General features: G+C 45.1%; 1 protein-coding gene across 2 annotated transcripts in view; it reads right to left on the bottom strand.

The window, feature by feature from the left end:
* The window catches only part of HTT (huntingtin), a 149,610-nt gene that overhangs the window by 71,876 nt on the left and 64,047 nt on the right, over positions 1–13,687 (bottom strand). For both annotated transcript variants that reach the window (XM_036274985.1, XM_036274991.1), the window contains 7 exons: positions 12,632–12,771; positions 9,761–9,824; positions 9,454–9,554; positions 5,846–5,992; positions 2,979–3,099; positions 1,595–1,671; positions 1–152 (listed from right to left, as the gene is read on the bottom strand). In XM_036274985.1, coding sequence (XP_036130878.1) covers positions 1–152; positions 1,595–1,671; positions 2,979–3,099; positions 5,846–5,992; positions 9,454–9,554; positions 9,761–9,824; positions 12,632–12,771 — 802 coding nt within the window. The remainder of the gene's footprint in view (positions 153–1,594; positions 1,672–2,978; positions 3,100–5,845; positions 5,993–9,453; positions 9,555–9,760; positions 9,825–12,631; positions 12,772–13,687) is intronic.

The raw sequence follows: 13,687 nt of genomic DNA, 5'->3' as shown, positions 1-13,687 counted from the left end.
CTGCAAGCAAGTTTCCAGCCAAAATCAAAGCATCCTGATGGGCTGAGAGATCCAACGGGAACCAAGCTGAGGAGAGCAGAGTGAGGACCATCGTGGCCATCCCGACAGTGCAGCTCTTCCTGGACTCGTCCAAGACGCTCAGCGGGGGCACTCTGAAAGCAGATGTTTTTGAGATCAAGTTACAGAAAAATTTCAAGGCGAACAGTCTCGCTTTCCCTTCTGGACCAAGAGGAAGGCCCGTCACTGTGCTTCTCACGCCAGTGCACATGCAATTCTACGATTATCTTCCCTGTAAACCACAGCTCCGGGAAAGTCATTCGAGAAATAAAATCAGGTGGCCAATCTGATTAAGATATTTGTGAATATTTGTGAATTATTTGTGATTAAGAGTATTACAACTGCTTATTTTGATAACTTTTTAACTTCTGAGTTAGCAGATTTCCCTCAATGCTAAGCTGCTCAGAAGTCAAGAGCTGGTCTGTGTGAGGGGCAGCAGTTCGGCAGGTGTTGCTGAGAGGAAACCATCGCTGGACGGAAGGAAGAGTGCCACCCACATCAGCATGTCCCCTAGCAGTGCGCTGACACCCCGAAATCAGCAGACTGACTTCCAAACGCGATGGTGGTCAGCGTCAGTACACAGAACAACAGCTTCCTTAGCCCTTAATGCATTGGAAGACTCAAAATGACTGCACAGGTGCTACCGGGCCACCCACTGGCAGAACACCACTTCATTTATTTTTAAACTTTTTTTTCTTTATTGGTTTTAGAGAGACAGGAAGGGAGAGGGAGACAGAGAGAAAAACATCAATGAGAGAGAACATCAACTGGTCGCCTCCTGCATGCCCCCCACTAGGGACTGGGCCCACAACTGGGCATGTGCCTAACCAGGAATCCATCGAACCGGCAACTTCTTGGTGCATGAGTCCACGCTCAAACACTGAGCCACATCCGCCAGGCCAGAACACCACTATAAATGAAAACTGCTGACACAGTACGATAGTTCTTAAATTACACTCCTTTGCTTCATCACAATTGTGTCTGGTAGGTCACATTCGATTTTAAACAAAAAAAATGTTCCTAGATTTTTAACACATAGTGAATAATTCTGAAAAGAAGCCAATTTGTTTTTCCGTAGCTGGGTGGCTCAGTTGGTTGGGGCATCATCCCATACACCAAGGGGTTGCAGGTTCGATTCCTGGTCAGGGCACATAGCTAGGTTTTGGGGTCAATCACCGGTCAGGGTGAGTACATAAGGCAACAAATCACTGTTTCTCTCTAAAAATCAATGTTTCTCTCTCTCTAATCAATAAAAACATATCCTCGGGTGAGGATTTAAAAAAAAAAAGCCCTTTGCCAGCATATGTGAATTTTTGTAAATGATTCCTCCACAGTGCTGAAGAGTGAGCATCTGATGCCATTATTACAGCAGTTCACTGTTTCTCACACATCTAAGAGCACAGAAACAAGCACCTGATGGGTATGTTCCAACAGGTCAAACAGATAAAGCACTTAACATGAAAGAAAAACACGGGATCCCAATAAGCACATTTGCATCATGTAACCGTAGACACCACATGCCGAGAAAAATACTTACCCACAGTGCCAACCTAAACTCCAAGTGCAAACTGGAAAGGCAGTTGAAAGAAGACACAAAGCTTCACAGCACCCAAACTAAGGAGGAAAGAAATAATAAAATCATGCCCAAACACCTAAAAGTGTTCATTCAGTTGCACCTCCTTTCACACGTTATAAAAAGTACAAATAATGGAGATGTGTGTCGAACACTGGGATGCCTGGCCAGCACTGTGCGGATCCTTCTCCCTAGAGCTGTGATCTCCCTGTGCCTCCTTCTGCCTGAAATGCCCCATCGCTCCCACTCTGCCCAGTTGGTGAATGTCCATCCCCCCACCAGACCACAAGAACCACAGGGCGGAGAACTCCCTGTCTTCACAGCCCAAGCCTAGAAAAGTGCTTGACACATGGAGGCCTTAACAAATACAAATAAATAACGTCTATGATATTTTGAAGAAATCAAACGAAAATCAAACTACAGACAGCCTCAACCCTTAGATTTGAAAGGCACACACAGACTAATCATGCCTGTCCGAGCTTCCACAACATGGAAGCGTGTCTTCTGTCATGTAACGTAAATGACAAGGTCTGACCTGGTAATCAGCAAATCAACATTATTTTTGTATAGTACTTTTTTTCTGGTTATAAAAGTTACACTTGTTCATTTTAGAATATTTGTGAATATCTAAAAAATAATGAAAACAAAAATCATTCATCCTAAAATCAATTTTGGCGATTTTCTGATCGTCATTCCCAAATAATGTGAGAAATGTATGTATGTGAGCATTATTTTTCTTAACTGAGATCTGACTACACACGAGTATGCAGATTGTGCCTTTTTTCATTCAATATTGTAATTCAGATTATATCTCTTTATATTGTTAAAAATTCTCTAAGCATCATATTAATAGGTGCATAATAAATAAACTAGCATATACACTGAATATAGTCATAATCAGAACTTAATCATTCTTGGACTCTTAGATATTATGGTTCATTTCCAATTTCAGCATTATAAATAATGATAAAAATAATGACATTATACAAAAACTTGCTGGCATTTCTGGTTTTTATCCCTTAGTATATATTACAAAGTCACTGAGTTAACTATATTAGAGATAGTTTAAAGTTCTGATAATACTAATTCAAATTATGGTTGTTTTTATTTAGACTTTTATGTCTTCCTACATATATTTTTTATGCCTACATTTTTTTTTACAATGAGCATTTGTTACTTAAATAAAGCTGTCTACATTCCTATTGGTATAAATCAAGATTTTGTCCATAGAAGCACAATGTCTTAGTAAGTCCCACATGTGTCTCACAAATCATCTTACCATTAAGAACTGACCTCAGAAACTACTGAAGATTAATTTCATTCAGACGACCAACCAAAGGAGACTCACCGTGAGTGCTCGCGTGGCTGATGTGACCAGCTGGTGAGACACGGCCGCAATAACCCTGGAGAGGTTATTTTCCATGGTGACATCTGTTATGCTTGGTAGTAAGTTATAGCCTCTATATATTCTGACAAGAAAAATGTGGAGACTTAAAATGTACTGTTAAAGCTTATGACCTTTTCAAATTCAAATGGCATTTAAAAGTTTAAAATTAAGGACTACAAGAAGTTAAAGCAGTCTTGACTTTTAAGTTAAAGAAATACTGGAAATAAATGGCTATTATTCTATAAAAATGGCTGAGCCCTGGCCAATGTGGCTCAGTTGGCTGTAGCACTGTGCCATGCACCAAAAGGTGGTGTATTCAATTCCCGGTCATGGCACATACACCCAGGTTTCAGGTTCGGTCCCCAGTTGGGGCACATACAGGAGGCAACCAATCAGTGTTTCATTTTCACATCAATGTTTCTGTTTCTCTCTCTCTTTCAATCTCTCCCCTACACCTTCCTATATCTAAAAATCAATACAATAAAAAGAAAATCCTTCCCCCAGGGATTGTCAGCCCTACCCCACACGCCATCCATGGCCTGTAGCAATTTCAATTCCTGCTTGTAATTACATACGAATTCTAACGCCCCACCTCTGTGAATGAGCCTCAAACAGGCTGGTGTCTGATGCCCTTTTACTGACCAGTGACCTGTCCAGAGGCCCTGGACAACAGACCGAGGAGAAGATGCATCTTCTCACATAATTCTGCAACAGCAGGCAGCAAGGCCACGGCAGCTGCACCATGCGCACCTGTTCTAAGGAACATGGCCAAATGTCAAGAGCCCACCAGGTTCCAAACTGAGAAAACTTGCAGTTAATAATAATTTTTAATGAAACACGGCACTCATCTCTGTCGGCACCTAATGATCATTTCCTGAAATGCCCTCTGGAAACAGTGACTCCTGAGCTTGTCCATGTCTGACAAGGGAGTGCTCTTGCACTGCTTCTCTTAAAGGGGTCTTTATCCTGGATCTTTTCTTTTTCCTTTTTTTTAAAGTTCTTTTTTTTCTTTATTGATGTTTAGAGGGAGAGAGAGAGAAACACTGACGAGAGAAAACATTGATTGGCCACCTCCTGCACGCCCCTCACTGGGGATCAGGCCCACAGCCTGGGCGTGTGCCCTGACCAGGAATCAAACCGGCAAACCCTTGGTGCATGGGTTGACACTAAGCCACTGAGCCACACCAGCTGGGCTTTTTATATTTATTTTTAAATCCTCACCTGAAGATATTTTTCCATTTATTTTCAGACAGGGGGGCAGGGAGGAGAGAGAGAGAGAGAGAAACACCAATGTGAGAAAGACACATCAATTGGTTGCTTCCCGCACTACACCGACCAGTGCAGAGGTAAATGCCCTTGACTGGAACTGAACCCGCGACTCTTTGGTCCACGGGCTGACGCTGCAACCACTGAGCCAAATCGGCCAGGGCAATCCTGAATCTTTTCAAAGCGAGAAAATGCCAGTTCTGAGATTAAAAAAGGAAATTCTCCGAGGAGAACATTATTTGATGTATTTAGTTAAGCAGTCTTTACATAAGAGAGATGATTCTTTATTTAGGAATAATGACTTCAAAATTTGACAAGCTGAGTTCCAAGCTCAGAACAAAAGCATAAAGTGAATATTTCAGCTTAGAAGTCATTTAGCCCAAGTTTTTTTTTTAAATTGCCTCTCAGCAGAAAGAAGAGTTATCATATAAAACTAATTTTAAAAACAGTGAAAACACGGAGGGTAGCCCTGGCTGGTTTGGCTCAGCGTTTAGAGTGTTGGCCCATGGACCAGAGAGTCCTGGGTTCAGTTTCCGCTAAGGGCACGTACCTCGGTTGCAGTTACTCCCCGGCCCCGGTTGGGGTCGTGTGGGTGGTGACCAGCTGATGTGTCTCTCTCACGTCGATGTTTCTCTCTCTCTCTTCCCCACGTCTCTCCCTCCCGCTCTATCTGAAAATAAATGCAAAAATGTCCTCGGGTAAGAATTAAAAAAAAACAAAAAACACAGAGGATTAAAAAAGCATAATAATCTTACCACTTATACAGTCTTCTTTGCAAATTAAAATTCTAAAGAAAAATTCTAACTTCACTAAAATATTTCTGCTCTAATTACTTTTATAGTCTATTGCTCATCTGAGAATAAGACGAGAATGTATAGCCATTTGAAAGTGCACTTAAAAGTTTTTCACAATAAATGTGAACAACTGCAAATCACTGAACCAGTGAATAACCCTAAATAATACTGACACGGTATTAAATAGCCCACTCACTAAAAATTAACAAATACAGGTAACACAAATAAGTGAACAATTTAATGGACAAGTTCTTTTTTTTAATCCTCACCCGAGGACACCCTTCCATTTCTTGTTCAGACAGAGGAAGGGAGAGATAGAGAGAAACATCGACGTGAAAGGGACATATGGAGTGGCTGCCACCTGCACGACCAACCAGGGCCGGGACAAACTGCAACCGAGGAACGCACCCCTAGCAGGAAATAAACCCAGGACTCTCTGGACCACAGGATGACACTCTAACCACTGAGCAAAACCGGCCGGGGCTTAATGGACAAGTTCTCCAATTAAGACAGCGTGAGTCATGCAGAAAAATACACTGGTCAGTACTTGTAATGAACTAATTAAAGTTTAGGGTACCACTTCTGCATGACTCAGCAGAGCTTAAAGAGCTGGGCTATGAAATCCTGAAGAAGAGAAATACCCTATCAAAGATGTTCCACTGAAACGCCCTCATCTAAGGTTTTGTTGTTTTCTAGAGTACCGTTCTCAAGCAAGGCATCAGGGTCAGGAAAGGGCACGTTTTTCCTGCCGTGGCTCGGTCTGTGTACCTGGTGATGGTGCTGACGGAGAAGTGAGAAGCCGGCTGTGTCTCGTGCATCAGAAGTTTCAGGTAAACACTGCTTTGGTCTCTTGCCACAGCCACTACTGGATCAGCCTGTCCTTGGTCACATTTATAAAACAGCTTTGGGACAAGCCTAACATAAAAGTAAGGTTTAGTTACTTAAGAAAGCATGGAAACTCACCTGTGGTTCCCACCCTTCTGTAAGGTGGTTAAGCCTCCAAACTGCCACCCACAGAAGACCACTTCCGTTTTCCAGGGGTGCCAATCTTCAAGCACGTCAGGGAGGGGTCTCCAGTCACAGGGCCACTCACCCACACACCAGACCTGAAGTAACCGGGTGCTGTACTTTCTTTTTGCCTGTCATAGAATTAAGTGCTTTTCTCTACACATATTAAATGCTTGGATTAAAAAAAAACCTTGGAAGTTTTCTTCTAGTCATCTTGACCAACGCCAATAAGAGCATTCGGCCACTGTCCACAGCAAGGACTGAGCAAGCAGCAGACCCGAACGCCAGGGGCTGCCCTTACACAGTCCTTGCAGTTTTATCTCCAGAACCGCCCACGCATTCCCAGACGGCAGAGCCCAGCTGAGCTCCCTCGCCAATCTGAACTGAACTCACAGGCAGGACACGCGGGCTTTCCCAGAGGAGCAGGAGGGCCACCTCTGCCACCCACTCTCGGAGCTGTTTTATTATGAGTGGACTCGTACATGTATGGGAGGAGCACAGAACCTTTAGAGACAATCCACTATTTCATCACACTGATTAGCAAACCCCAATATCTTTAATTAAAAATCTTTTTCCTCCATGGAGACTTGGTCATTAAGCACAAATTACATCATTTTCGGAAAACGGTAGATTTAAAATCTTTGAGCAAGCCATGTAAACCCATTAAGTCAGTGAAAAGCCACACCTCACCAGCAAGCAAGACATGTAAATGACAACAACAGAGATGAAAGGACATCACCGAGTGTAACTTTGCTTTTCTCTGAGTAGTTTGATTACAAAAATTTTTATTTACTTCTTGTATATTTTCCTTACATTTTTCTCAGTAAACATGTACTACTTTTAAAAAACAGAAGTTATTTAAAACAATAAAACAAATTCCCACCTAAACAACTGACGCATATTGAACTGTTCTGAAGCCCAGGCCTGGTGAGCGGATCAGGCGCAGCCACAGCCTGGCAGAGGCAAGCGCCAGGCCAGCCACTGCACAGTGCATGCCAGACCCCTAGGGGCCTGCCGTTTTATTTTTTTAAATATGTTTTTATTGACATTTTAGAGAGAGAGGAAGAAAGAGAGAAACACTGATGTGAGAGTCATCACTTGGCTGCCTCCTGTACACCCCCTCCTACTGGGGATCAAGCCCATGACCTGGGCATGTGCCCTGACTGGGAATCAAACTGGGACCTCTCAGTCCATTGGAGGACGCTCAGACCACTGAGCAACACCGGCCGGGCAAAAAGTCCCACTTCTAAGGATCTACCCAAGAGAATGAAAACAAGTTCACGCAAAGTCTCATAGGCTAATGCTCACAGAAACATGACTCACAGTCACCAAAAAGCAGAAGTAATAATGACCATCATCTGTTGGATGAAGGAATAAAATGATTCATAGATGGAAGACCCTTCAGTAATAAAGGGAACAACCTACTAGTACCGGGTACAGCATGTGGACCCTCAAAAACTAAGTGAAAGAAGCCAGGGCAAAAGTCCATCCACTGTATGATCATACTTATAGAAAATGTCCAGAAAAGGCGAATCTCTGGAGTCAGGAAGCAGGTTCATGACTACCTGGGCTATGGTTAGGAACTGGGAGTTTGCAACGAGCACAAAGGGATGTTTTTGGGGTGATGGAAATATCCTACAATGGGATTGTGGTGATGGTTACATGTCTTTAAATGTACTAAAAATCACTCAACTATACACTTAAGATGCGTGCATTTTAAGGCATGCAAATACCTCAAAAAGCTACTAGAAAATAATTTTTAAAACATCAAAAAGCGCCCTGGCCAGTTTGGCACGGGTTAGAGTGTCAGCCTGTGGTCCAGAGAGACCCAGGTTCGATTCCCGCTAAGGGCGTGTACCTTGGTTGCAGTTTGTCCCCGGCCCTGGCTAGTCGTGCTGGTGGCAACCACACTCTATCTGAACAAAAAGTAGAAAAATGTCCATGGGTGAAGATAAAAAAAAAAACACATCAGCCCTGGCCAGTTTGGCTCAGCGGTTAGAGCGTCGGCCTGCGGTACAGAGAGACCCAGGTTTGTTTCCCGCTAAGGGCACGTACCTCGGTTGCAGTTTGTCCCCGGCCCTGGTTGGTCGTGCGGGTGGCAGCCACTCGATGTGTCCCTTCACGTCAATGTTTCTCTCTCTCTCTCTTCCTCTCTCTCCCTCCCACTCTATCTGTACAAAAATGGAAAAATATCCTCGGGTGAGGATAAAAAAAAACACATCAAAAAGCTTGGTCTTAGTAACTCAACTTTCAAAATTTAATTTAAAGGAAAAAAATTACTTAAAAATTTATATGTAACAATGTTAACTACAGTACTGTTCATTGTTTAAATAAAAAATAGCTTTAGCCCTGGCTGGTGTGGCTCAGTTGGTTCAGCATCATCCTGTACGCTGAAAGGTCACAGGTTCGATTCCCAGCCAGGGCACATAATACCGAGGTTGTGGGTTCAATCCCTGGTCAAAGCACATACCAGAGGCAACCAATCTGCGTTTCTCTTTTCATATTGATGTTTTTCTCTCTCTCCCTCTCCATTCCTCTCTCTCTTAAGAAAAAAAAAAATCAATTAAAAAAATGATAACTTGCCCTGGCCAGTTTGGCTTAGCAGTTAGAGCATTGGCCTGCGGTCTGGAGAGACCCGGGTTCGGTTCCCGCTAAGGGCGTGTACCTCGGTTGCAGTTTGTCCCCGGCCCTGGTCAGTCGTGCGGGTGGCAGCCACTCGATGTGTTCCTTTCACGTCGATGTTTCTCTCTCTCTCTTCCTCTTTCTCCCTCCCACTTTATCTGTACAAAGAATGGAAAAATGTCCTCGGGAGAGGATAAAAAAATAAAAATAAAAAATAAAAAAAATTGATAACTTTAATATCCAACCAAATAATATTTATATAAAAGCTTATCACAATCACATAGTAAAAAATGGCACTAATTAAAATTTCTCTTTGAGGAGAGTATTTGATAACAAGATGCTAATAATGTATGAAGTGGGAATTACTAGATCATGAAACTGTGCACATTTTGTCCCAGTTCTGAAGAATGAAGTTGTGCACAGGACACACAGCGAATGTCGGCAGGGCCCCTCTCCAAGCAGTAGGACTGAGGATGTTTGTACTTTCTTCTCAGAGCCACCTCTGTATTCCAGAACGCTGACAACAAAGTACACACTTTTACAGCAGAGATCAGTATTTCGTTGTCTCAATTGTCATTTTAGCCTCTTGTGGTGAATAACTTGCCTTTTGATAGTTTAGGAAAAGTTGGACGTGACCTCAAAAGAGTCAGGAATACTGCCCCACAGCTTCTGAATGTTTCCCTCTTTCCCACTCTCATGGCTAGTGCTTTAAAAATAACTAAAGGAAAAGATATTTGGTAAAATACCTCATTAATGAAGCAGCAGCAACATGTCGCACCCGAGGGTCTTCATCCCCAAGCAAGTAGATGACCACATTATTGAGCACCCGTTCTTGCAGTTTCAAAAGCTTTGTAGACAAGAAAACAAAGAGACAGCCTCTGAATTCAGGTAACTTTTTGGTAAGCTGTTTGGAAAGCCAGTAAGAAAGAACTCAAGCTCACCAGCCTCAAGCTCGCAGCACACAATCACAACCTGCATGATCACACTGAGAACAATCTAAGCAGCATGCATTCAGCGAGATCCCACACAGCCTCACGGAAATAAACTGCTCACCCCTGTGTAATGGTGAGCCCCTCTGGGAAGGTGTTCTGCTTTTGCTTCCAAAAAGCTCACCAACCTAACAAAAGAACACATTTCACAATTAAATAATCATTACTCCACAAACACCTCCTACGGCTGGCAGGACGCTGGCAGGTAAACTGCGAGGGCAGGCCGGTCCCAGAGCGGCCCAGGAATGAGTTAGTCCAGGTGCCAGGGGAGCCCGGAGGCAGCACTTACTCAAAATGAAGGAAAGACTACCGTGTTACAGCACGCATTTACATCCTCTCACGATTCCAGACTGTCAGTCAGATGAACTGAGAAAACGGCTCTGCTTTAAAATCAATAAAAACGTGTATTTTCTTGAAAGACTCCTGGCCAGTTTGGCTCAGCAGTTAGAGTGTCAGCCCACAGACTGAAGGGTCTCGGGTTCGATTCCTGGTCAAGGACACATGCCTGAGTTACAGGTTCAATCCCTGGCCTTGTGCGGAAGACAACCAATTGATGTGTATCTCTCACATTGATGTTTCTTTCTCTCTCCCCCCTCCCTGTTCCCCTCTACCTAAAAAAATTAATGGAAAAATATCCTCAGGTGAGGATTAACAAAGAAATAAATAAATAAAATAAAATAAGATAAAAAATGTTAAAAAAAAAAAAAAAGATAACAGGTGTCCTGCAGAATTAGCTCAAACACATGGGCAGAAGGCAGGGCAGCTATGGGAAGGCGGGGCACCTTCCCGCCCACTGACTGTGGCCCAGGAGGTGCTCAACCAAGGGCTCAGTTTCCCATCTATGGGGTGCAGGTAGGACAATCCCTCATTCTCATAGATGTTCTGAGGAAGCGAGCAAATACCCCCAGAGGGTGGCCAGCACATGTCTGGCACATGATCAGCTGTTAAAAAACACCTGGGTAGCCCTGGCCGGTTTGGCTCAGCGGTAGAGCATCAGCCCACCGACCACTGAGTTGTGGGTTCAATTGTGGTCAAGGGCACGTACCTCAGTTGTGGTTCAGAAGTTAATTTTTATTGTGACAGAACACAAATCAGCTATCAGACCTAAGCTCAGTGTGGTGATGAGCACACGCCTTTTAAAGAAGCAGAACTAGCCCTGGCCGGTTTGGCTCAGCGGTTAGAGCGTCGACCTGCGGTCCGGAGAGACCCAGGTTCGGTTCCCGCTAAGGGCACGTACTTCGTTGCAGTTTGTCCCTGGCCCTGGTTGGTAATGCGGGTGGCAGCCACTCGATGTGTCCCTTCACGTCGATGTTTCTCTCTCTCTCTCCCTTCCTCTCTCTCCCTCCCACTCTATCTGTACAAAAAATGGAAAAATATCAGGTGAGGATAAAAAAAAAAAGAAGCAGAACTAAAAAAAAAAAAAAAAAGAGCCCTGGCTGGTTTGGCTCAGCAGTTAGAGCGCTGGCCAGCAGTCCAGAGACCCGGGTTCAGTTCCCACTAGGGGCACATACCTCAGTTGCAGTTAGTCCCCGGCCCTGGTTGGGTTGTGTGGGTGGCAGCCACTTGATGTGTCCCTTTCATGTCGATGTTTCTCTCTCTCTCTCCCTCCTACTCCATCTGAACAAAAAATGGAAAAATGTCCTCGGGTGAGGACAAAAAAAAAAAAAAGAAGCAGAACTAACAAGCTATGATTTTAAGTCTGAGTTGTTTTATTCCCACCATCTAGAACACTTAAGGGACGAAGATGACCAGACACATGCACTCCTATGCTGCACTAAAGATCTAACAGAGCAAAGTGGAGATGGAGAAAAGCACTGTCGGCTACAAACCCCTCAGGCTTCTGTCGTTCGGGTGACAGGGTGACTCACTACCTGGGGGTACCTGGTGACTCTCACTACCTGGGAGAACCTGGTGACTCTCACTACCTGGGGGGACCTGGTGACTCTCACTACCTGGGGGTACCTGGTGAAGCTCACTACCTGGGGGTACCTGGTGACTCTCACTACCTGGGGGTACCTGGTAAAGCTCAGTACCTGGGGGTACCTGGTGACTCTCACTACCTGGGGGTACCTGGTGAAGCTCACTACCTGGGGGTACCTGGTGACTCTCACTACCTGGGGGTACCTGGTGACGCTCACTACCTGGGAGAACCTGGTGACTCTCACTACCTGGGGGTACCTGGTGACTCTCACTACCTGGGGGTACCTGGTGAAGCTCACTACCTGGGGGTACCTGGTGACTCTCACTACCTGGGGGTACCTGGTAAAGCTCAGTACCTGGGGGTACCTGGTGACTCTCACTACCTGGGGGTACCTGGTGAAGCTCACTACCTGGGGGTACCTGGTGAAGCTCACTACCTGGGGGTACCTGGTGAAGCTCACTACCTGGGGGTACCTGGTGAAGCTCACTACCTGGGGGTACCTGGTGAAGCTCACTACCTGGGGGTACCTGGTGAAGCTCACTACCTGGGGGTACCTGGTGAAGCTCACTACCTGGGGGTACCTGGTGACTCTCACTACCTGGGAGAACCTGGTGACTCTCACTACCTGGGGGGTACCTGGTGACTCTCACTACCTGGGGGTACCTGGTGAAGCTCACTACCTGGGGGTACCTGGTGACTCTCACTACCTAGGGGTACCTGGTAAAGCTCAGTACCTGGGGGTACCTGGTGAAGCTCACTACCTGGGGGTACCTGGTGACTCTCACTACCTAGGGGTACCTGGTAAAGCTCACTACCTGGGGGTACCTGGTGACTCTCGCTACCTGGGAGAACCTGGTGACGCTCACTACCTAGGGGTACCTGGTAAAGCTCAGTACCTGGGCTATCTGGTAACCACCACTATCTAAATCAAGTGGCCTGGGCCTTTCAATGCTCAGATCAAAGCCCTGAGGGCCTCAGCTCCTGAGAGAGAGCCTGCAGGCCTGATGCACATACCTAAAGTCCATCTCTGCAAGAGTCTCCAGCAATTCAGTCCTCACCAGCCAGTAGGAGCTGCTCCTCAGGCTCAGCACGTCGGTGATCAGCTGCAACCCCAGGTAACTGTAGCTACTGCTACAGAGGCTCATGATGCAGTGCTGAAAAGCAAGGCCACCGTGATGTCATCCAGATGGTCAGTAGCCACACGCTCACACACCTGTCCCACATGTCTCAAGGACATTTACAACACATGCTTTACCTCAGGAAACTCGAGTTTCCCAATGTGTCCTTGTCATGTAATTTCCTTTTTTTTATTAATTGTTTTTTCCCTTTATTGATTTTTAGAGAGAGAGGAAGGGAGAGGGAGAGAGAGATAGAAACACTGATGTAAAAGAACATCGATTGGCTGCCTCCTGCATGGCCCCCACTGGTAATTTGGCCCACAACCTGGGCATATGCCCTGACCAGGAATTAAACTAGTGACTTCTTGGAGCATGGGTCGACGCTCAACCACTGAGCCACACCAGCTGGGCTTATTCTTTCTTTTCTTTATTGATTTTAGAGAGAGAGGAAAGGAGAGGGAAAGAATGACTATTGATGAGAGAGACCATCAACTGGCTGCCTCCTGCACGGCCCCCCACTGGAAATTGGTCCCACAACCTGGGCGTGTGCCCTGAGCGGGAACTAAACCAGTGACACCTTGGTGCATAGGTTTATGCTCAACCAGTGAGCCACAACAGCTGGGCAGGCCATGAAATTTGAAAAAGGGAAAACATCTTACAAATACACAATTGTAGGGTTTTGATTTTTTTCTTTTTTTTTTTTGGTTAATGCTCACCTAAGGCTATTTTTTCCATTGATGTTTTTTTAAGAGAGAGTGAAGACAAAAAGGGAGGGGGAGAGAAGAGAGAGAGCGAGCAAAACATCAATTGGTTGCCTCCCAGACATGCCTAGTCCGGGACTGGAGAAGTGAACCTGCAACCCAGGTATGAGCCCCCACCCCTTTTTTTTTATCCTCACTCAAGGACATTTTTTCCATTTTTTTGTTCAGATAGAGTGAGAGGGAGAGAGAGA

This window comes from Molossus molossus, unplaced genomic scaffold (genome assembly GCF_014108415.1).
Source record: "Molossus molossus isolate mMolMol1 unplaced genomic scaffold, mMolMol1.p scaffold_m16_p_1, whole genome shotgun sequence".
NCBI lineage: Eukaryota > Metazoa > Chordata > Mammalia > Chiroptera > Molossidae > Molossus > Molossus molossus.
The sequence above is the reverse complement of the archived record's forward strand: the minus strand, read 5'-3'. Positions and strand labels throughout refer to the sequence as shown.